The sequence below is a fragment of the Stegostoma tigrinum genome, chromosome 46 (assembly GCF_030684315.1).
Source record: "Stegostoma tigrinum isolate sSteTig4 chromosome 46, sSteTig4.hap1, whole genome shotgun sequence".
NCBI classification, from domain to species: Eukaryota; Metazoa; Chordata; class Chondrichthyes; order Orectolobiformes; family Stegostomatidae; genus Stegostoma; species Stegostoma tigrinum.
The window spans coordinates 2,682,257-2,707,951 of NC_081399.1; the positions used below are offsets into that span (position 1 = coordinate 2,682,257).

The 25,695-nt window shown below is 42.1% G+C and overlaps 1 protein-coding gene across 1 annotated transcript; it reads right to left on the reverse strand.

Annotated features, from left to right (window-relative positions):
• Positions 1 to 958: 958 nt before the first annotated feature.
• On the reverse strand, positions 959 to 20,367 carry LOC132207365 (NACHT, LRR and PYD domains-containing protein 12-like). The gene is made up of 8 exons (XM_059642777.1): positions 20,318 to 20,367; positions 16,447 to 16,610; positions 7,980 to 9,693; positions 5,189 to 5,275; positions 4,659 to 4,850; positions 4,442 to 4,502; positions 2,218 to 2,353; positions 959 to 990 (listed from the first exon to the last, which is right to left on the reverse strand). Exons 2-8 carry the CDS (start codon positions 16,574 to 16,576, stop codon positions 959 to 961), a joined length of 2,352 nt encoding a protein of 783 aa, XP_059498760.1. The 5' UTR covers positions 16,577 to 16,610; positions 20,318 to 20,367.
• Positions 20,368 to 25,695: the final 5,328 nt, after the last annotated feature.

The following is a 25,695-nucleotide window of genomic DNA, read 5'->3' on the forward strand; positions in this document are numbered from 1 at the left end:
TTCCTTTCTTTTCATAATCCAAGGCCCCAGACACACTTTCCACCTGCGCTTCACTCAATCTAGTCCACTGCATTTGCTGCTCACAATGTCGTCTCCTTACATTGGGGAGGTGAAACACAGAGTGGGTGAATGTATTGCAGAACACATTTGTTTTGTCTGTAATGATGACCCTGACCCGCCAGTTGCCCGCCACGCCAACACAGCACAATGTCCCCAGGCCAATAGCGCTGCCCTGGGCTTGCTGTAGTTTTCCCTCGAAGCTCAGTGCATGCTGGAAGAATAGTGCCTCATTTCATTCTTCAGAGCTCAACACTGAGTTTAATAATTTTAGAGCCCGAACGCTTCCTTCCATGCCCTTTATCCATCCCTACAACCTTGGTCATGGTATGGGCTGCATTCAGCATAGCCAACTCATTTGTACTAACTAATGATTCCCACTATAACAAAGTGTGAAGCTGGATGAACACAGCAGGCCAAGCAGCATCTTAGGAGCACAAAAGCTGATGTTTCAGGCCTACACCCTTCATCTTGAAAATGTAGTCGGCCTAATTAGTAATTCTTTTACTAATAATTGCAGGTAATACAAAGATTGCGGATTTGCTGATAGTGAGGAGGATTGTCAGAGGTTATAGCAGGATATAGATAATTTAGAGGCATACACAAAAAGAAATAGCAGGTGGAGTTTAATCTGGGCAAATGTGAGGAGATGGATTTAGGAAGGTCACCTACAGGTGGAGATTATACAGTGAACTTCAGAACTCTTAAGAGTACTCATATGCTGAGGGTTTCTGGGTAGGAAGTCCACACATCACTGAAGGTGGCAGTGTAGGTACATAAAGTAGCAAAAACAGCCTATGGGATGTTTTACCTCTTTTGAAGGGACATTGAGTATAAGGGTAGACAAATTATGCTGCAGATTTATGGAATATTAGCCACACTTGGAATATTGCACACAGTTCTAGTTGATGTACTGCTTGAAGAATGTGAATGCTTGGAGAGGGCACCAGAAAGGTTTAACATATTGTTGCACAGTGTGGGCATTTTAGCTATGCAGGAAGGTTGTACAGACTGTGTTTGTTTTTACAGGAATGCAGGAGATTGAAGGACAACCTAGTGGAAGTTAATAAGATTGTGAATAACATGATAGAGTGGAGAGTATGACTTTTTTCCTCCCAAGGACAGAGGGGTCAATTACAATGGAACACTGTTTCAATGTGCAGGGGGCAATTTCAAAAGAGAGGTACGAGATATATTTTTGACTCAAAGGGTGGTGAGTGCCTATATGCTGCCGGAGGATGTGGTGGAAGCAAACACAATAGCAGCATTCGAGAAACACCTGGATGAATGTATGTATGAAAAGGGAGTAGAGGGATACAGATCCCATAAGTTAAGGCAGTTTTAGTATGGAAGGGCAAAGTATGTCCACGCAGGCTTGGAAGGATGAAGGGCCTACTCCTGTGCTCTGCTATTCTTTGTTCACTTTGTTCTTAATAGATTTCCAGTAGATGATGCACGTAGGATTGAACACAAGCCTGCCCTGACCTTAGGGAGAGATAGAGAGAGAGAGAGAGAGAGAGAGAGATGGGGGGGAGGGGGGCGCATGGAGAAAACTGGTGGTGGCTTCACCTGAGAGTCACCATGTCTCGGGTGAGGGAGGGGTTGGAAGGGTTCAACCTTCATAATGACCTCAGTCGATGCTCAATCGGCTCAATATTCTCTCCAATTGTCTGGATGAGCTCAGCTCCACCAACACTTAATAAGGTTGACACCATCCAGGACAGTCCAACCTCCTGACTGGCACCACATCCACATGTGTCCGTACCCTCCACGACCGACAGTGAGTAGCAATGGTGTGTACCATCTACAAGATGCGCTGCAGAAATTCATAGAGGCCCCTCACACAGCATGCTCAAAACCCATGAGAAGGATATGAGTCTCAGATTCACGGGAATTCCACCCACTGAAAGTTCTCTTCCAAGTCACTCACCATCACAATGTGGAAATTTATAACCATTCCTTTACTGGTGCTGGGTCAAAATCCTGAAATTACCATCCTAAAGGCATTGTGGGTCAACCTTTCACAGTTGGACGCCACTGGTTCAAGAGATTGCTTACTACCACTTTCTGAAAGGCAACCAGGGACATGCAATAAATGCTGGCCCAGCCAGCGATGCCCACGTATCAGGAGTGAATAAAATAAAAGATGATTGAACTCACCAGATGTACACTCGTGTTGATGGTGTTGATTTTCTTGTAAACAGGGATTTTCATCATGAGTCAATTTGTGTATTGAGTCCTTTCTGTCAGTATCAGCACTGGGCAGAATTTCCTTTGGTGCATTTTGATCTTGATCCTAAATATGACAAAGCCAAGATTAGATGTTAGATAGCTGAGTCCCCGGGTTTTTGAATTCACCGAGCTCCACATTCCCATCCCCAGCCACTGCAGCAATAATGCTTTGAGAACTATAGGGTTGATTTACCAGAGGTAAGTTGAAAAAAATATTATTCAACCATTCATCACAACAAAGGCATAATAGTAAAGTGTTTCTGGTGCCAGAATTGCAAAAAAAAATCATTAAATTTGGTGCAGTGCCTAATTTGTGGAACAAAAATGCACACCTTCTCCTCATTCTGCTATTAGAACATTCATAAAGCCTACCATTTAAATCATGTTCATATTGTTTCAAATCAAGCTGCATTTACAGTGTGAGAGCACATCCGTGCAGAAATTTCCTGCCTTCCTGTTATCGACATCTATAATGTTCCTTTTCACATCCACTGTTCCATACAGGAAAATTAAACCTCTGCTCTTCCTCCATTTGTCTAAAGTGGTTATCCTCAGATTTTCCACTATATCAAAAGACCTTGCCCTCTTCTTGAGCCGAATGGAACTCGTTAGCTTCTTTTCTGACTTCTGCTCAGAAACCATTCTCCTGCCAAGTTGTTCATCAACAACCTTAAGGGGAAGTGATGGCTTAGTGGTTTTATTGCTGGAACATTTGTACAAAGACCCAGGTTCAAATCCTGCCACGGCAGATGTTAGAATTGGAATTCAACATAGAATTTAATAATGACCATGAATTGATTGCTGAGGGGGTGGGGTGGGTTGGGGGTAATCCATCTGGCTAACTAATGTCCTTTAAGAATGAAACTACCATCCTTACCTGGCCAATGGAACTCTAGATCCATAGCAACGTGATTGACTCTTAACTGCCCTTGGGCAATAAATTCTGGCCCATCCAGTAATTCCTTCATCCATGAATTTGTTTTAAAAAAACACACTGGGGCTATGGTCTTGCTGCATATTCCCAATTCACGTGTACAAATAATAAAATGTTGAATGTTGTGTGATAAGTATTGTGCCTGATTCCTTGAATAATTATGATCAGATAATCCATATGGCACCTCATTAAAGTTAGTGATGGTAGTGAAACATACAAATGCAACATTCTTGCATTTCCCTTGTGTTCTCCAACAGCATGACCACTGATTTGACTGAACGCCCAGAGGAACAAAGGGATTATGGAATGCTTGGCACAGCTCCCTGAAGGTTGCAGTACACGTTAACAGCGAGTTTAAGGAGGTGGATGGGACATTTACCTTTCTCAGACAAGAATAGATTATAAAAGCTGGGGTGGTATCTTAGAGCTGTACAGAAATTTGCTTGGGCCATAGCTGGAAACTTTGTACAGTTCTGGTCTCCAAATTACAGGAAGAATGCAATTGTTCTTCAGTGTTTGCAGTTGGGATTCACCAGGATGTTGCCTGGGATGGAGGATTCTGGTGATGCAGAGAGGCTGTATAACCACGGGCTGTCTTCCTTGGAGCAGAAAAGGTTGAGGGGGTGCCTGATAGAGGTGTATAAGATTATGAAGAGCACAGACATGATGGATAGGAAGCAGCTGTTCCCCATTTTTGCAGGGGAAATAACAAGAGGGATTTTTTAAAAGTGAAAAGCAAGAGATTTAGAAGGGATTTGAGGAAAAATGTTTTCACCCAGAGGGCAGCGGGGGTCTGGAGTGCATTACCCTGGGAGGGTCATTGGGGTGGGAAACTTCACAACCTTTAATAAGTATTTGGAAGAGCACTTGAAATGGCAGAACATTCAAGACAATGGGCCTGGTGAGGGAACATGGGCTAGTGTAGACAGTACAGAAATGGTGGTTTGAAGGGTATCTTCTGTACTGTGTGACTACATGATACACTAAAACTGTTTATGATTTTACTTTAGGCCCACAGATACTGGTGGTGGAGGATGCATTCACTACTGTTGAGGATCTTGAAGTTTGAAGCCCTGACTCCATGTCACCGTCTGTCGTGCTCATCTCTCCTACTTGCTATAAACCTCCATCATTCTCTAGCACATGACATCCAAAAAAGTTCTTTATACATTGGCATAAAAATACGTATTTATGTGCCAACAAATGTTGCATAATTACAGTCGACAAGTGGCTCAAAAGAATTTGATGCTCTTCTGCAATTCCATGATTGTGCATTAATCTGAAAGACATTAAAATAATGATAATTATCTATAAATGGATTATTTAGTTTTCAAACAGGATTTAGTTCTCTGGATTGTTAATTGCTTTAAAATTGATTTAATAGTTAATATTATTATTATTAGCTAATTAATTAATAAATTGTCTTAAAAATTACCTGATTTCTTTGAGGTTACGTTTATATTTGAAGAGATGGTACAATGAGGAGATACATTTATCAGTCAGTCTGTTTGTTAGTACCTCATCCTGATTATCATCACTCAAATCCAGCTCTACCAATGAACCATTTGCTCTGAGTGCAGAGATGAGATCTTCCACACGATCATCTGTGAGTTTGTTTGATTTTAACCTATACCATTAAAATATAAACTAAGTTTTAATAAAGCAAACTTACACTCAGGCACAGAGACATCACACGCAGGTAAACACAAAGACAAACACACATAGTCACAGCAACACACACACATACACACAAACACTCGTGCACACGCACTTTTTTTGTGGTTGTTTTTGTGTTTGGTCATTGGAGGAGAAATTTGTTCATGGTTTAAACGTATCTACTGCCTTACTAAATTTCATCCTAACATATTTGGAAGCATATAATTTGATCACAAATAACACAGTAATCTGAAGTCCTTCTAAAGATGGATAAGTGCATTTATCAATATTTTAAATACAACTACTCACTCCAGCATCTGTATTTTGCAATTTTGTTTCTTCAGAGCTGCAGACAACAAATTAATTTCAGAAACTCCGAAGTCGTTCCTGTTAAGTCTAAGAGCCAGTAACATGATTAAGAAAATGAACAACACTGCAAAAATTGGAACATGATAAATTATTTATGGTATTTAACAGAAGCCAGTTGGGAAACAGAAGAATGAAGGTAGCATTGGTATCTCAAATGCAATTCAATCTTTTGTGATAAAGTGTTACAATGTAATATGCAGTGACCATTCTAACATGTATTTCCTTAAAGTAGATCTCTCTTAGCCTTCTAAAAGGAATCGGACAATAGATATTTACAAGTTTGTATGCAAAATAGACATGGAGTGGTTTATGTTCATTATTGGACATAGTAAATTCTGAGTGTAAATCATGGCAGATATCTTGCACAGGTCAATTCTGTTTAAGTTGGAATCACAGACTGTCACACTTTCTTTAAATATGCACTTAATACACATGCAAAGAAAATGCTATTTTTGAAAGTCATATCTCTAATGACCGGAGGATATAATGAAACATCAAATGTGTGTATGAACATGTGAAATAATCATTCCCCTTTATTTTTCTTTGCTTTAGGTCTTTCACTACTTTTTTGTCTCTGAAATAATGCTGGAAACTGTAATCTCAGTTTTCAGAACACTTTTCACAACACCAAATCAAACTAATCTGCTTCTCTGAATTAAGCTCAGATATATTGTTATTCATTTGCCCAAGCAGATCCAATCAACAAATAGGACATATTCCAAAGGCTAACAACACCAAATCTCAAAATTGAAGTCCATCTCATGTCTGCCCTCAAGTCTGAATTTGGTGGTTGTTTCTGATGGACACTTCCCTCTGATTTTCTGATAAAGAACTGCTCAGAGAATCCTGAAAAGAAGAAACAGAGCAACGCAGAGTTGGTGGAAGGTTCAAGTGGGAGGAAATCCGAAATTGATTTCAGCTTCTTGATAGATTTGAGCTTGCTGCAGTTTCCTTTTTAGTAGGTGACAACATGGAGCCTGAATGATAGTGAATGATGAGTGAAGGGACACCTGGGTCAGTGATTCAAGTAAATGGATAGGTGTGGACTCAGAGTTTGAGGTTACGTAAGGGGGAGGTGACGGTACTATCGCTAGACAATTAATGGGTGGACAAGTAATGTCCCTGGAATCTGAGTTTGAATCCCACTGTGGCATATGGTGGAGTTTGAACTCAATACGAATCTGAACTTAGCAGTGTCATGATGTGCATGAAAAAAAAATTGAGGGGGAAGAAATCCATCTGTGTCACTGATGTCCTCAGGGATATTCACACCTGGTTTGGCCAACACGTGACCCCAGAGCTACAGCAATATGGTTGACTCTTAATTAGGGATAGACAATGAATGTTGACCCAGCCAATCATGTTGATGTCCCGTGGAAGAATTTTTTTTTAAAAAAGTAAGCAGACATGTTAATGTGTTCTGACACACCATTCAGCATATACTAGCTAAACCACTAACATGGCAAGATAGGATGGCTATTGTTCAGTGAACTTCCTACGTTGGTTGGTTTAATAGGTGAGCTTGTGGGTTAATTGGGTGGTTGGCAAAGTGGATGAAGTAAAATGCTAGTTGATAAGAGGAAGTAACAAGTTGCATATGTTGATGATATGTGTGTCATTGGATCACCAAATTTGGGGAAGGTAGATATCTAAAATTTGGTTGTATATGAAGGTGAGAAGCTTTTGTAGGCAGTTATGGGAGGTGAGTGGCTAAACATGTTGGGAATGTTAACTCAGCTAAAGGGGGGCATTTAGTATCTCACTAAGACAGAGCGCTTATTTGAATAAGATGTTCTAGCAGTAGCTTCCAAAATGAGGAATGGACTGGGCGGAGTCGACAGTGCTCCCAGTTGTCAAGGATAGGTATCAAGAAAACACAGTTTAGTTTGTTTTTACGAAAGTCTCTTTTCATCTCACGAATACTAATGATGTGGAATGCACTGTCTTAAAATGGGGTGGAGACAGTTTGTGTGTGGCATTAAATTGCGTATTGGATGATTTTTTTAAAAAGAAACATGCAGGGGGTTGGGATGAAAGCAAGGCATTGACACAAAGTTAAAATGCTCAGAGAGCCAGGAGAACACAATGGGCCAAATGGCCTCCTTTGGCTCTGAATTCAATTCTGTGATTCTCTTCCAAAAGGTGATCCAGGTCTGATTGCTGGTTGTTGGATTCTGTTCTGTAGGTTTTACTGAATCTGTGAAAGGTTAGTTTTCACCTCTGTGAAATGAAATCGGATAGCTAAATGGATGCATTGCCAGCCAATGCTTATCGTTGAGTTTCCCTGTAACCTTTGATTCCCGGACTGATTAAGAACCTATTTTTCTCAGCATTAAATATTCACAAGGACTCTTCGCTCACCCACAACTGCTGACCTCACCGCCCCCACCTATCCGCTGTCTGTGACGAGTTCAAAGACTCACAACATTCTGAGAGAAATTCCTCCTCAACACAGACCTAAATTGATTTCCCCTTTATTGAGAGACTATGTCCATTGATTCCAAACTCTCCCATGAGGGGAATATTCTCTCAGCATTTACACAGTGAATCTCCTTAAGAAGTCTGCGTGTGCCTGAGTTATCAGCTCATTCACTATCTACCAGCACAATCCCATCTATTATCGTTCTGTTAAACACATCTGTGAACTGAGATACTATTCTAACCAATTTTCACTTTTCTACTTCAGCAATAATATTGTACATTATACTGAAAAAAAAACTCAGAGAATTACCTGAGTATTTTACATTTGGGCAGCACAGGCCCTAGTTGATAAAGACCTTCAGCTTGTATTTCACAAGCTGAGAGATTCAGCTCTTCTATCTGTTCCACGTGTAGAAATGAGATGGAGAGTGCCGCGCAATCAGACGGTTTCAGCCGAAGCTGGTTGAAAGTGATTGACTGCAGTGGGAGGAATGTGCCACTTGTCAGTTGTTTGTCTTGAAATTCAACAAAACAGTGCATCAGATGTAAGAAGACTCTTTGGCTTTGCAAGTTTTCTGTATTTTTAATACATTTTTTAATATTGTCCTTGAGCCAAACAGACACAAGGTGAGTTGCTTCAGGAGGGAAGTTGCCCAAAAACGTATCAAGCTGACTGGTCGAATTCTGCGATAGCAGGCCGATGAGGAAACGTGAAAATATCTCGAATCGGTTGTCACTGCAGGTGAACCCTTCATAAAGCAATTGGACCAGACATTTTTCTGGCGTAGCCAGACTTTTGCCAAGTGCAGCAATGAAGTCCTGCAAAACAGAGTGACTGAAGGCATATGTAACATTGCATGAATCTCCAATCTCCATGATAAAGGAAGAGATGAGATTGGAAGCCTCAAGCTCTTGTTGATTGAACTGGTCTGAATCAAACACAGCAGCTTTTTTGCAAATTCCTTTCCAGGCCAACTCGCCTAGTTTTAACATTGCAGCACGAGCAGTACCCTCACCATAACCACATCTTGCTAACAGTTTTGTTACATAGGCAGAAAACACATCTGTGTTGGTTGGGATCAACAGTGGCCCGTCTTCTTCTCGTTCTCCCAGGCCTGTCTCTAATAAGGAGGAGAGAACGGAGCAGTACAGAGGGTTATAGCACATGGTGTACAATGTCTCATTCCACTGAATCGATTCCATTACATCCGTGGCTAACTGTTCATCTCCAAAATGTCGGCGAAAATATTGTTTTATACTCTCTGAGGTGAACCCCAGGATTTCTCCTCTTAGATTTATTTTTGTCTTTGTTAAATTCCCCATTTTCCAAGGCCGGCTTGTGACCAGCACTGAGCAACCATGCAGCAAATATCCCTCGATTAGGCAGCGCACAATATCGGAAACACAATGTAGGGATTCAGCATCGAAACATTGATTTTGTGGGTTTTTGCATCTGTCCAAATCGGTAAGATCCATGCCACTGTCAAACTGGTCTATATCATCGAATATGAACAATATGCTTCCAGGGTCTTCCCATGCATTTTTCAATGATTTTACGAGGTAAGGGTAGGAATTCAAGATGAGGGTATTTAAATTTGTCTTAACTTTTATTAAGTTTAATGCTGGTATATTTAATTGAAACACAAATTTAAACTCTTGATACATTCTCCCTGCAGCCCAATCATGGATTATTTTCTGTACCAAAGTGCTCTTTCCAATTCCTGCAGCTCCAAACACAACAGTTGTTCCGAACTTGTCTCTTTCAGAGCCACTTCTCAGCAACTGATCAACCCGAACTTGATGCATATTCTTGATACTTTCTCTTTGCACCTTTTCACGTTCTTTCCCTCTGGAATTTAGTTCATTTTCTACCAACCCAGGGTCACGTATTGGAGCAACAATCATTGTATCTATGAATGCCTCCTCAAGTGAGTCTACCTCGCTCTTGTATCTTCCTGAAGTTGTTGTGAATCTCAACATCATAGTCTGTTTTCGAAGGTTCTCCCTGTGTTGAAGCTCTGGTCCTTTAATTCAAAAGAAAACATTTATTTCCACAGTTCTTCTAATTTAGGAGCAAAATATCTCATGGAACTTTACGCCGAGGAACCTCATAGCCGATATCTTGTTTTGCAGTTGGAGTGGGTCTTCAACTTTAAATTTTGTGCAATTGGTTAGACAGTCATCACAACAACATTGTCAAATCTTATGCATAATATATTTGAAATTTGTCAATGAGTCTTTGGGAGCAAATTGAGCTTTCCCTATGAACCTTTAAATTATTAAGGGTCGGGGAAATTGCAGTGTGCTATAGGGCTGCCCTTACCTTAAATTTACACTTTAATCCGCATGTCACCACACATCATGTGAGGAGAGTAGTTGAGAAGAAGAGCCCTGCATGTTAGCCTCAGCCAGTATAGGAGTGGAACCCATGAGGCTAGTGTCACTCAGAATCACAATCCAGTCAACTGAGCTAGCTAAACCCCACAGAATCAAGTTAGAAATCTTAAAAGATAAGTGGCAATGTGCGTTGTGTTTTGATAGTGAGATAGCCTGTGGCACCACCAGGGGTAAATAAACTCCTTGCCTAGTATATTCCATAATCAAATAACAACATCAAACCAGGGACACTCATTTTTATGGATGAGGCTCCTTTCCAGATTGCACAGACGCCTTCACCCGAATCCAAATTTCCTCCCCCTTGACACTTTCCTCTGGCCTTTTACCAGCATTCAATTTCTTCATCAAGAACTGTTATGGCATCAGCCACCTCCATTTCTCTATCCCTCTGATGCATCCAAACCTAACTCCTGCTGAACTGACAGCATTCCGTGTTCCCAGATCCAATGTTGATTTTGTAATTAAGCCTGCTGATAAATGTGATGTGCTGTTGTCTGGTGGAGGCTGAGCACCAGTTCTCAGATACCACCTCCAACATCCCCCGTACCCCACAAACTAATATCAGACAATTGTATCCATGACTGTCACCAACTGGTCTGATCTGGGGATCTTCTGTGATGGCCTCCCAAATCATAGTTTCCCAACCCTGAGCATCTACTCAAAAACCTTCGATCCAGCTTCTAATACCTTCTCAAAATTCACAGGATTGCCTGGGCAGACCCATTGTTTCTGCTTTCTCCTGCCTCACAGTATTCATTTCTTTCTACCTTGGCTCGACGTTTACTTCTCTTCACCAGTCCCTCCCTACTTACATGTATGATTCTTCTGAGTCTTTCCATCAGTTTCACAGTTTCCAGTTTGTGGCCTCCAGCTGCCTCCTCTTTACCAAGGACATGCAATCCCTTTACACACCCACCCTCCATCAGGATGGTCTCAGGGCTCTCCATGTCTTCCCCTATGCACCACCTCTGTCCTCAACTTGGCAGAGCTCATTCTTGTTTTGAACAACTTTCTCCTTTAACTCCTTACACTGTCTTCACTTTAAAAGTGTGGCTATTGGTACCTGCATGGATCCCAATAAAACGTTGTTAGAGACCTACTTCGGCTCCCACATCGACTATTTGTCCAGTACGTTAATGATATCATCAGTGCTAATTCCCTGTCTCGTCTGCATTTTCTAAAAATCAATTTTGCTTCCAATTTTCACCCTTTCCTCACCTTGACTTGGTCCATCTCTGACTCTGTCCTTCCCTTCCCCGACATCACACTTTCAATTTTCAGGCATAGGTTATCCCCCGGTATCCAGCTGACTCATACAGTTACCTTGTTTATCCATCCTTACACCCTGCTTCCAGTAAAGACTCTGTCCCATTATTCCAGATTTTACGTATCTGTCACATCTGCTCCAATGATGCCACCTTCCTAAAGGGTGCCTCCGAAATGTCCACATTTTTCCTCAGCCAAGGATTCCCCAGCACTGTCACCTGTGTTCAGCCTTAATTCCCTTAATTCAGTCCTCATCCCCTCTCTTCCTTCCCACAACAGCAAGAGTTTCCCTCTGGTCACCACGTACCACTCCACCGCATCTACATCCAAATGATCATTGCCCTCCATTTCTGACAGCCCCAGCAGACGCCACCACAGGACACACATTCCGTCATTCCATCATCAAGCTTCTGCAGGCACTATTCCCTCCAAGATACTCTGGCACACTCCTTCTTCACTCCCAACACCTCCGCACATCCCACAGCACCTCACCCTGTGATTGCAAGTGTAACACCAACCTATTTACTTCCTTTCTTTTCATAATCCAAGGCCCCAGACACACTTTCCACCTGCGCTTCACTCAATCTAGTCCACTGCATTTGCTGCTCACAATGTCGTCTCCTTACATTGGGGAGGTGAAACACAGAGTGGGTGAATGTATTGCAGAACACATTTGTTTTGTCTGTAATGATGACCCTGACCCGCCAGTTGCCCGCCACGCCAACACAGCACAATGTCCCCAGGCCAATAGCGCTGCCCTGGGCTTGCTGTAGTTTTCCCTCGAAGCTCAGTGCATGCTGGAAGAATAGTGCCTCATTTCATTCTTCAGAGCTCAACACTGAGTTTAATAATTTTAGAGCCCGAACGCTTCCTTCCATGCCCTTTATCCATCCCTACAACCTTGGTCATGGTATGGGCTGCATTCAGCATAGCCAACTCATTTGTACTAACTAATGATTCCCACTATAACAAAGTGTGAAGCTGGATGAACACAGCAGGCCAAGCAGCATCTTAGGAGCACAAAAGCTGATGTTTCAGGCCTACACCCTTCATCTTGAAGGGTGTAGGCCCGAAACATCAGCTTTTGTGCTCCTAAGATGCTGCTTGGCCTGCTGTGTTCATCCAGCTCCATACTTTGTTATCTTGGATTCTCTAGCATCTGCAGTCCCCATCATCCATGATTCCCACTGTCAGCCTTTCCGTCCTCTTGGCTAACCATCATCCACCCCTTTGTCTGCCTGCCTGTCTTTGTCTCTCTCTAAGCTCCATCAACTCCATTTGCTCCCGGCTCTCCCAGCCCCACTCCTTTGTTCAGCATTTATGGAAATAGTTTCCTCATTGCATTCAGTTCAGAGAAAGGTCACTGGACTGAAGGTGTTATCCCTGTTTCTCTCACTTCTGTTGCTGCCAGGTCTGCTGAGTTTCTCCAGAAATTTCCATTTTGTTTTTGTTCACAGCAGTAATTCATGTTGGGCTGAACAACCCATCTCACGCCCCCCCCCCTCCCCCACTAAAAAAAGAAATAAGCAATAATCTGATAATGGCCAGAAAAAAGCAAAAGAAAATTAAATAAAGTTTTATTTTCATAATGAGGACAAAGGTACAGCTTAGGCTAGATAATAAAATGTGAGGCTGGATGAACACAGCAGGCCAAGCAGCATCTCAGGAGCACAAAAGCTGACGTTTCGGGCCTAGGCCCTTCATCAGAGAGGGGGATGGGGTGAGGGCTCTGGAATAAATAGGGAGAGAGGGGGAGGCGGACCGAAGATGGAGAGTAAAGAAGATAGGTGGAGAGAGTATAGGTGGGGAAGTAGGGAGGGGAAATGTCAGTCCAGGGAAGACGGACAGGTCAAGGAGGTGGGATGAGGTTAGTAGGTAGATGGCGGTGCGGCATGGGGTGGGAGGAAGGGATGGGTGAGAGGAAGAGCAGGTTAGGGAGGCAGAGACAGGTTGGACTGGTTTTGGGATGCAGTAGGTGGGGGGGAAGAGCTGGGCTGGTTGTGAGGTGCAGTGGGGGGAGGGGACGAACTCGGCTGGTTTAGGGATGCAGTTGGGGAAGGGGAGATTTTGAAACTGGTGAAGTCCACATTGATACCATTAGGCTGCAGGGTTCCCAGGCGGAATATGAGTTGCTGTTCCTGCAACCTTCGGGTGGCATCATTGTGGCACTGCAGGAGGCCCATGATGGACATGTCATCTAAAGAATGGGAGGGGGAGTGGAAATGGTTTTCCACTCCCCCTCCCATTCTTTAGATGACATGTCCATCATGGGCCTCCTGCAGTGCCACAATGATGCCACCCGAAGGTTGCAGGAACAGCAACTCATATTCCGCCTGGGAACCCTGCAGCCTAATGGTATCAATGTGGACTTCACCAGTTTCAAAATCTCCCCTTCCCCAACTGCATCCCTAAACCAGCCCAGTTCGTCCCCTCCCCCCACTGCACCTCACAACCAGCCCAGCTCTTCCCCCCCACCTACTGCATCCCAATACCAGTCCAACCTGTCTCTGCCTCCCTAACCTGTTCTTCCTCTCACCCATCCCTTCCTCCCACCACAAGCCACCCCCCCATCTACCTACTAACCTCATCCCACCTCCTTGACCTGTCCGTCTTCCCTGGACTGACCTATCCCCTCCCTACTTCCCCACCTATACTCTCTCCACCTATCTTCTTTACTCTCCATCTTCGGCTCGCCTCCCCCTCTCTCCCTATTTATTTCAGAGCCCTCACCCCATCCCCCTCTCTGATGAAGGGTCTAGGCCCAAAACGTCAGCTTTTGTGCTCCTGAGATGCTGCTTGGCCTGCTGTGTTCATCCAGCCTCACATTTTGTTATCTTGGAATTCTCCAGCGTCTGCAGTTCCCATTATCTCTGATACAGCTTAGGCTAACTCCTCTTGTCTTGTTCCAAACATAACCAGGGGTTCTCTCACATTCATCCACTTAGGTCACTCTAAATTGTTTTCACACCAGATTCAGAAGACGGCACTTTCATGAATACAAAGACCGTCAGCACTACACTGCTGTGGCTGTCTTAATTTGCATCCTCATCAACTGGATAGGATCTAAGCTCTAACTCCTTTGATCTCGAGCTGACTGCAATAAGAGAACCACAACTAAAACATTAGTCTCTACTTCATTATTTCAGAATACAACTTTGTTACCTTCAGCTGTTTTCAGGGCTTTTCCCTGGACTTTTGAATTGCTATCTTGTGAAGTTGTTAATGTGGTTGGATATATGAAATGGACTTAGAATTCTGCCTCTACTGTTCTATGAGTTCATAAGTGTCCATTTGTCACAACAGTGGACAGAACTCTAAACCACACTGGAAGATATATATTCTAATTTTACTTTTTGTTCCTAATCCTTGATATATTCATTTTTTTTGATAAGGAACAAATAGAGTATGTCATAAAATACAGTACGGCACAGGAACAAGTCTGTCAGCCCACTAAGTCTGCGCTGATTCTGAGCCCTGTTTAGATTTGCCAATCATTGATCATGTGTATCTATCCTTCTGTTTGCCTCATGTCCGTGTGCCTTAAACGTTGTTAACGTACCTGCTTCTATCACCTCCACTGGCAGTGCATTCCAATCACCCACAACCCTCTGTGTGAAACTTTTCCAGGCACTTGTCTCTCAAACTTTTCCCATCTCACTTTGAAACTCTGTCCTCTTGAAGTTGACCTTTCCATACTGAGAAAAGAAAACGCCTCTGACTCTCCACTCCATCTTAGCCTCTCATAAGTTTGCAGACCTGCATCAGGTTGCCCCTCAGCCTCCATCTTTCCAGTGAAAACAAACTGAGTTATCCAACCTTTCCTCATAACTACAACTGTCCAGACTGGGCAACATCCTGTTTGAACTTTTCAACACCTTTTCCAAAGCATCCATGCCCTTCCGGTGTTATGGCTACTAGGACTGCATGCCAATTTCAAAATGTCACCTGACTAAAGTTTTATACAGTTGCAACATAACTTGCCAACTTTTTATATTTGATGCACCAGCCGATGAATGTAAGCTTGTTATATGCATTTTTGACCAACTTATACAACTGTGTTGCCACGTTCAGGGATCTGTGGACCGAGTACTCGCAGATCCCTCTATATGTCAATGCACCTAAGATTTCCAAAATTTATGGTATAACTCATATCTGAATTTGATCTGCCTAAATGAGTCACCTCGAATTTGTTCGCATTAAACTCCACCTGCCATTTCTCTGACAAAGTCTGCAATCTTTTTATATCCTGCTGTATCTGCTGGCAATCCTCCTCATTATCTGCAGCTCTGTCAATTTTGGTGTCATCCACAAATTCCGAAGCAGACAACTTTAGATCATGTATACATATTATAAACAGCCAAGGCCCAAGTGCTGTTCCCTGTGGAACACCACTAGTTATTGATCTGCGTTCCGAAAATTGACCTTCCACCGTTATACTCCATCATTCATGACTAACACAGTTTTGTATCCATCTAGCCAGCTCACACTGGACCCCATGAAACTTTACCTTCTTAACCATCCTGCCATGAGGTACCTTATCAAACAATTTACTTAAGCTCCTGTGGACACCATCCACTGCCCTACTCTCATCAATCATTTTTCTTACCTCCTCAGTACCCAGTCTAGCCAGTGAGACATGACCTTCTCCGTACAACCCCTTGCTGCTGATCACTAACCATTCCATTTCCTTTCAAGTATGAATAAATCCTGTCTCTCAGTGTCTTCGACAAATGATCACTTCCTCTGCCAAAGGTGGAAAAGAAATGACATCCCTTAAAAGTCTTTGCTCCACAGCATTGAAAAATTCTTCATTAAACATTACCACTTTCAGCCACTGGGCAGCAGACTCCATAAGAAAAGAGGAATAGATGGATTGTACACATTTCTTAACTCAGACCTCAGAAACGGGCCACTGGAAAAAAATCAATGCCTGAACCAAATTTAAGTTAAACATTTAGGGAACACAGTATCGATGCTGCACTTAACTGTTGTATTTAATTCCTCGTTTAACACATTAAAATTTGAACAGGCAATTTGCAATCTGAAACAGAAAATGAGTAGATGAAGAATAAACTTATGGTTCCAATATCAATTCAGCACAAAACAAATTGTACCAGTTCTTGGGTTCTCGCTGAGTTCTTCATCTCCCAAGTCTGATAGATGATCTTTATTGATCATTTCTGCAGAGTTGTTGCCAGATGTAGCAGCACTCCCCTCTTGACTTTGATTTGACTTTTCATCCATTTTTTAGAAGCTTAAAAGACTTGTCTTCGTAGATCTATCAGTTTGAAAAATGATCAAGTCAGATTCCTTTGAGCAGATTCAATATTGAGTCTTTAATCTCTTCCAGCAAGTAATCACCACTGATCAGTTTCTAGATGTGCAATCTAGATCTCTGCCATATGTGTCTATATTTGCTCTTTCAAAACAAACTGTGTCAAATTTCCATCTTTTTTCACTTAACGGGAAATGTGTCTGTTGTTAAACTGCTCCGCTAGGCAATGATATTGACAGACACAATGTATAGATCCCCCAACTGATCACACTTTTACTGTGTCTATTATTCTAATTGCTAAAGAGGCAGAGTGTTTCTTGTGACCATTACGTTCATTCCCAATTTTGATCTCCCAGCCCTACTTTGGAAAGGGCCTTTTTCAGAAATAAAAGTTGCAAGAAGAAAATTCTGTAAAGTGAACAACATTATTTGTGGGTTTGAAGTGTGAAAAAGCACGTTCTCCTTCTGTTGTATTTGAACCTGGACGTTCAAGTCCAGTCAAGGGGACTTGGATCAGCTTTGACCCTGTTCAATGGGGAACAGTTTCAAAGGACCAAATAGCCTTAGCCATGCCCCTATTTTCAATGTTCCTTTGGAAGATTATTCAAGGATCTGCCCTCCATTCAGACAACCATCCCACTCTCCTGTCTGCTGCCAACTCCCTGACCCATTGGCAGTGATGGTCTGCTCATGAGACATTGGAATACAGACATTTCGATGACTCTTAGGATTGGAGAAGGAGGGGAAAGGGAATGGGAGTTCCCACTAGGGAGAGAAGGACAATCCTAGTCTGATGGAAGAGATGACAGCTGAGTGAGGGCAGGAGTGGTGAAGGGTTGGCATGTGGTGGGTAGTGGTATTGGTGATTGGAGTTGGTGGCATTAACTGTTAATCTGCTGGGTCCCTCCTGTAATATTTCGTTATTTCAGTTTAAATAAGAAATCTATTTTTTTCTCCCAAATTCCAGTTAAGTCTCTGAAAAATTTAAAAAGAAACATTTACTGTATAAACTATCTATAAGAAGTAACATATGAAATTCCATGAAGTTATCAGGAGGAAAGTTTAAGCTGAAACTACAAGCACAGACTGGTTTAATAGTTGTACTGTGGCGGCTCTCACTGAGGATTTGGTGTCGAGTCAGTGCAACAAGTGAAATAGTTGATCTGGAACTGTGGATGATGCAATGGGATCAGTCACAAATGCTTTCATTGGTGTTCTAAACCTCTCAGAAATAAACTGGGAAGTGAATCTGTCAAATGTCAAATGGGGAAGGGTTTCGAAGGAATATTCTTTATGAATCAGCTCGGAGTCAAAGTCGAGAAAGCATCTTGGAATTAAAAGCTACATGAATTATGGTTCAAACTGCAACGCATGTTGGATAACATTCTAAGCACCTGTGATCTGAAGGTTACTATCTCTAATTCGCCATTACGGATTGGAGAAGGTAGAGAGGGACGAATCATTTTGCAAATGTCTGTAAAACCATATTGGCAGAACATAGAAACAGAAGCGGGCCATTCAGCCCCTCAAGACTGTGCTTCCATTCAAATGATACCAAAGCTGGTCTCTGGACTTGCACCATATGCTTGGCTCATATCTGTAAACGCCTTTTCTTAACTTACCTATGTCAAATATAAAATTAACAGCTGATCCACCATCCACTACCATTGATGGAAGATTTCCAAACTTCTACCACACTTTGTGTGCAGAAGTGCTTCCTAATGTCTCTTCTGAATGCTGTGTCCCTAATTATCAATCTTTACACTCCGTTCTAGAATCGCCCAACTGTGGAAATCATTGATCATTATCTACTCTGTCTTTTTGTTACCAACTTGAAGGATTTGAGTGTGTTTTCCATTATGCTTTCAAAAAATCTACAGAAAACACACCAGTTATGTAATTTCTACCATAACCTAAGTTCTGAAGTAAAATTGTCATTCTTGGCAACTCTATTGTACTCCCTCCATGGTGAATATATCTTTATTAAGATGTGGTTCGCAGAGCTGCTCACAGTGCTCCAAATGGAGTCTAATCAGGATTTTACATAACTGCAGCATAATTTCAGTACGTTAGTCCTTCAATATTCTGGATTTAAAGGCTAGCATTCCATTAGCAGCCTTGGTTAATTTTTCTGCAGCTCTTAGAAGTTCTATGTCCTGGAACTCGCATGTCTGCTTGGACAATCACAGCTTTTAGCTTCATATCATCTAGAACCTACCCTGCTCTATCCAATTTTGGTTGAAGTACATAACCTCACACTTGTTTATATTGAGCTCCATCTGTCATAGTTTTTCCCATTCACTTGGTCTATCAATATTCCTTTGTAATTTTGTGCTGATATCTACGTTGTCTATGGTGCTGTCGAACATTGTGTCATCAGCATACCTGGAGATGACTTTCTAGACCATTATCCAAATTGGTGTTAAATTAAGTGGATAAGTGAGGCTGTAGCACAGATCTTTGTAGGATATGACTGATCACATCCCGTCAATTTCAATACCTACTCATAATCCCTACCTTCTGTCAACTAACACTCAAACAATTTCTTAGTCATGTCAGTTATATATTCAACATTTTGTGGACTTCTACCTGAGCAGTCTTCTATGTGGCGCATTATCAAAAGCCTTCTGGAAGTTCATATAAATAACATTCATATACATTCTCCGTTCCACTACTTTAGTCACCATTCAAAATAATTCAATCAGTTTTACAAAGCATGACTAATTTGCTATGAAGATGTGCTGGCTCTCCTTGATTAACTGAAAATATTTGGTGTATTCAGTGACCGCCTCTTCGAGTAATGACGTTAGACCACCTGATCTGTCATTCCCTGTTTTTCCTCTTCCACCCTTCTTAAAAAGCAGAATGACATTTACAATTTTCCAGTCCAGAGAGATGACGCCTGTATCTCGGCATGCTGAATGGACATAATCAGGGCATCGACAATGTTCTCCCCTACATCATTTAATAACCTTGGGTGGAACCCACCTTGTCCGAATTTCATGATCAGGAAGGAATAAGATTAGCAGCAGGTCTGAGCAGTGTCTCTCAAGGAGATGGTCAGACTTGAGTTTGGTTGAATTTGAGTTCAATGAATACCTTGAATTAAGGATCTAACAGTGACTGTCAATCCATTGTCGTCTGTCGGAAAAACCCATCTGCTTCCCTCATGTCCTTTAGGGAAAGAAACTGCCATCCTTTCCTGGTCTGGCCTACATATAACTCCAGACCCACAGCGATGTGGTTGACTCTGAAAAGCCCTGTGGGCAATTAGGAATGGGCAATAAATGCTGCATAGCCAGGGATGTCCGTCATACGGTGAATGAGTTTTAAAAAAGTCAAAATTCAATGACACTGCAGCTGATTGAAAAGATAGTCTGCAATGCGCTGGGATAACTCGGGGTTTGAAGTCAAACTTGAATCTTCTTTCAGAATTAGTTAAAAAAGTCAACTTTCCACAGCTATAATTGAAAGACCATAAAATTATGGACGCCCTTCATTAACCTCAAACTATTTTGTTCTCTGCAAAGGAAAGTATGAAATTTCACAGGCCGGGAGGGTTAGAAAATAGGGACATAATGATTAAACAGTAAAAAATAAGCAAAATTCACCAGATCAGCAAAAACACAGCGAAGAAGAATAAAATTCAAGTACAGGAATTTGGAAGAAAGAAATACAGATGAGTCAGTTGAGGATTCTCCTTACTTTACCAATAGGTAGTCTCCCCTCACTGCAGGTTCCTTTTTAGTTCTCTCTCATACATAGACAGAAAGATAATGAAAGAGACCACAAAACAATGATCCCGATGTTATGAGGTTGAACGAGTGCAAAGTCCTGTTACACCTATCGAGGGAGTGTCAATCAGGTGTAACTTTTCATTGTGTTTGCAAAGTATTAATGAGAGTCCATGATGATACTGAGCTCCTAATCTTGGTTTCACTGAAATAAATAACTGAACTTTATGAACAGTTAGGTCCACCATTACTTCATGAAAGCAATAAAATAAATCTGTCTTGAGATAACAATTTATTTGCTTCCTTGTGAACAAAGACAAACTAAAAAGGAGGCGTGAAAATTACTGGAAGAAGCAAAGGAGCAGATTAGTTGATGCCTGTCAATTAAATTTGTTTCTCATCTAGGCCAATCGGTAAAGAAACTGGGGATTTAGTTTCACTCTTCCATTCCTCTGGCAGAAGAGCTCCAAGGAATGGTTAAGGAATATTATTCCTCTCACTCCCGAGATACAAAGCATTGCAACCAGATCCTTCTTTGGGAGTAATGGGTTGGAACAGACAATGAACAAACCGCACTTTATGCATTATTCACAATTTTGGTTTCCATCAGAGGGCTGATTCAGTAGTGGCTGTTTGACCAAGATGTGAGAAAGCTGGAATTATTGACTCTTTTAACCCAATTACGAAATTAATTCTGAGATAATGCAAACTGCACATGCTGGAGAATCCAAGATAACAAAGTGTGAAGCTGGATGAACACAGCAGGCCAAGCAGCATGTCAGGAACACAAAAGCTGATGTTTCGGGCCTAGAGCCTTCATCAGAGAGGGGGATGGGAGAGTGTTCTGGAATAAACAGGGAGGGGGGGGAATCTCTTGTAATACCTCCCCACCTATACTCTCCTCTCCACCTATCCTCTTTTCTCTCTATCTTTGGTCCGCCTCCCCCTCTCTCCCTATTTATTCCAGAACGCTCTCCTCATCTCCCTCTCTGATGAAGGGTCTAGGCCCGAAACATCAGCTTTTGTGCTCCTGAGATGCTGCTTGGCCTGCTATGTTCATCCAGCTTCACACTTTGTTATCTTGGATTCTCCAGCATCTGCAGTTCCCATTATCTCTGATCACAATTTTACCCTCACCGTGAAGCCTCTACCAGGGATGCCTAACCTGAAGAAGTTACCCTCTTCCCTCCGGACCAACCTCAGGGTATCTCTCTCCCTCTGCAACTCTCTTGTAATACCTCCCCACCTATACTCTCCTCTCCACTTATCTTCTTTTCTTTCCATCTTTGGTCCACCTCCCCCTCTCTCCCTACTTATTCCAGAACCCGCTCCCCATCCCCCTCTCTGATGAAGGGTCTAGGCCCGAAACGTCAGGTTTTGTCCTCCTGAGATGCTGCTTGGCCTGCTGTGTTCATCCAGCTTCACACTTTGTTACCTACGAAATTAATTCTGTCTGTTTCAAGCACACAGTAATATCAATAGATCCAGCGTAAAATAGACTGAATTTTAATGTGACATTGGACTGGTTTAAACTTTGAGTGTGGTATGTAGAACATAGAACATTCAAATACATATCTGATCCTTTCTCTCCCCTGGCTTTTTTTTATTCAATTGTGTGATGTGGGCATCGCTGGCTAGCCAGCATTTCTTGCCCACCCCTAGTTGCCTTGAGAAGGTGGTGGTGGGATGCCTTCTTGAACCACTGCAGTCCTCCAGCTGTGGAATCACCCACAATGCTATTAGGGAGGGAATTCCAAGAATTGAACTAGCAACAGTGCTGCAGTTGATGGCGCACAGCGCCTCATGGATACGCAGTCTTCAGTTGCTAGCTCTGTGAGAAGTGTGTCCCATTTAGCATGGTGATAGTGCCACACAGCACGATGGCTACTGGGAGGCCTATCGCAATGATTACATCTTTCTTAGTGATGAGCTCCAACCATGTGGCTATGCTGATTGAGCCCTCTAAGGTGTCCTTTGTCAGTGCAGCGAGAGCATTCCCCTTAATCGGTAATGCAACACCTCCACCCATTTTTACTCCAATTTCCATCACAACTGAAGCATCAAAACCCTGGAAAATTGAGCTGTCAGTCATACCCTTTCCTCAACAAGCTTTCTGTAATGGCTACTGCATCATAGTTCCATGCGCTAATCCAGGCTCTAAGCTCATCTCTTTTACCTGTTGTATTCTTTGCATTCAATTAAATAGACTTCAGATCACCAGTGCCACTATGTACATGACCCTGCCTATTCATCCTAATAGATGTAATTGATTTAGCCCCTCTATTGCCTTCAATATCTCCACCTGCTGACCTCCCACTCTGATTTAACCCTCACCACACCACACCCCACTGGCACACACACTAATTTAAACCCTTCCACGTGGTATTAGTAAAGCTCCCTGACAGGGTATTGGTGCCCCTTCAGTTTGGAAGCAATCCATTCTTCTTGTACAGGTCGCTCCTGCCCTGGAAGAGATCTCAATGTCCCAGATATCTGAGTTCCTCCTCCCTACACTGGCTCTTTAGTCAAGCATTCAACTGTATTATCTTCATATTTCTAGTCACACTAACATGGAGCACAGAAAGTACTCGCAAGATCAGAATCCTACATTTTGATGTACGGGTGTGGAATTTTGTCCTTCTGCCTGTTTATGAAGTTATTGAATTTAATCAGTCATAGCACAGACATACTTATCAAAGTTCATATACTTTTGGACTGTACGATGAACGTTTGCATGCAACAAATTAATGATTACTCTGTAGTATGTTGCTGCAAACTTCCAAACTTTAATAACTGCTTGGGAATTGAAAGAATCAGCAATAACTCATTTTGGAATAAACTTTCCTGAAGTGAAAGGGACAAGGAGAAACTCTTATAAAGGAATTAAAATAAATATACCAATTAACCCTCCCTGAGAAAAAGGAGTTGATGCTCTATGAACAAACTTTTTCCCAGGAGGGAGGTGGCAACACCTGCTTGTAACATGTTGCCTCATAACAAGTGGGTAAGGAAGGTCACCTGCAGAAGTCCTGAGGCAAATGGGTTAATAGCAGGGTAGGCTGTGCTTTGAACAGGCAGCTAACGTAGAACATAACAAAGAACAGGGAAGCTAGTCCTGATAAGAAAGCAAGCTACAGGCTTGACGACTCTAGAAGAGAAATTATTGGGCATGTGCGGATCTAAAGAGTCATTAATGATACTGCATCACAAAATTCACAAGGCAAAAAAGCCAGCAAGAATTCAACTTCAGGATTCTTCAGCAACAGCAACCCAGAGAGCAACGCTGCACAAGGATTGAACCCTGGACATTTCCAGAGACAGACAATTTTGTTTGTAACTGTACCTAAATTACACCATTAATTCAGTAACAGTCAAATTATTTTGTGAGGCTTAACTTGTTTACACGAGAGGTTTTATTTTGTTTGCTGAATGCAATAAAGTTCAAATCATTGTGTTAATACTTGACTGTCTGTGAGAATTCTTAATATGTAGTTGAATTAATGGTAGCTTGTGGTAATTTACACACAGCAACAGTAATGGAACCTAATTATAGTATCTTTAAGTCATCGAATATGCACAAATGGTACACCATATTTGCATGCCATTTGAACAAACCTGGAATCCCAAACACTTCATTAATGTTCTGGTGAAGGGTTACTGGATTCTAAACATTGACTCTAATTTCTCTCCACAGATGCTGCCAGACTGGCTAAGTTTTTCCAACAAATTCTGTTTTTGTTTCTGATTTTCAGCAGCAGCAGTGCTTTCGGTTTTTACTTTATAAACATTAATAGGCTGATTAATAACACAAAATTGGAAGCCATCAGCATTTAATCATTCAAGTGCAATGATATAATAATACTTGTCACAGAAAAATAGATTTAACGTTGTGTCCTTATGTGACACAGAAGGCAATTCTTTCAAAGATCAAAATCTGGAAAGATGCTTTGGAGAAGTGCAGTGTGAATACACACATTTTTTTCAGTTGTTTATGTTCCTTATATAAGTCTTCTCACCAGTATTTTTTTCCGTTTTACACTGACTGCATCCTTCACATTTCGTTGAAGCTAGCATTCCCCCAGTTACCAGCTCCTACTTGAGATTGCTCCCTGCTTTTCTCTATTAAATAGAAAAAAAAGGAAATAGAAAGAGGAGTTGGCCTATTCGGCCTTTCCAGCCTATGCCCCGTGGCTGATCAACTGAACATACCGTCTTCCAGCTTTCTCAACAGATGAGGGTGCCCATTTTTTGAGCATCTGACTTAGAATGCTCATAATTATGAGTGCAATCTCATTGCTTGGGATACCAAGTCAAGATTGAAATGCGAGGGTTGTGAGTGTTTGCCATAAAAAGCTACGGGCCAGACTCGTGCATATTTCAAATTGAGGGAGTTAGAAGCTTGATTGGTCAGGCAATCAAAGGTTATGAGGAAAGTACAGGAAAGCAGACGTGAGGAAGGTCATGGATAATGGCAAATGCAGATGCTGGAGAATCCAAGCTAACAAGGTGTGGAGCTGAATGAACACAGCAGGCCAACTGGCATCTCAGGAGCACAAAAGCTGATGTTTCAGGCCTAGGCCCTTCATCAGAAAAGTGAGGAAAGTCAGACCATTCATGATTCCATTCAAAAGCAAAGCATGTTCGAAGGGCCGAAAGGCTGGCTCCCATTCCCATTTCTTATGGTCTTACAGCCTCCTCTCAATTCCCTCCAGTTGCCCCATAGCCTTGCATGGCTTGGCATTACATGTGTGAATCTATCATCATCCAGGCAGTGAGTTCTAGATTCCCACCATGCTCTTGGTGGAAATAAAATGTGTTTCCTAACTTTACTTCTAAACATCCTGCTCCTTACTTTAAATCTATACTCCCCGGTCTATTATCCTTCCATCAAAGAGACTTGCTTCTTTTATCTGCCTTGTCTATGCCTTTTGTAATTTGATCCTTAGACGCCTTAAACATCCACACCACTTCCATCTAGGAGGACCAAAGCAACAGAGGTATGAGAACACCACCCTTTTCCCGTTCAGCTGCTCGCATCTTGAGTTGTAAATGTATCCTTCCGTGTCACATAGTGGCAGAGCCCACATCATACGAACTGCAGATTGTTATGAAACAGCCCACCAACACAATGAACAAAGAACAGTTCAGCATAGGAACAGGTTCTTCCACCCTCCCAAGCCTGAATGGAAACATTTTACCCTTCCAGACGAAAACTACCTTCACTTACAGGATACACATCTCTCTATCTCCTTCCCGTTCATGTACTCATCCAAGTGCTTCCTGAATGCTGCTATTGTATATGGTTCCACCACCTCTTCCAGTAGTGCATTTCAACATCTGGAATTAAGAACCCA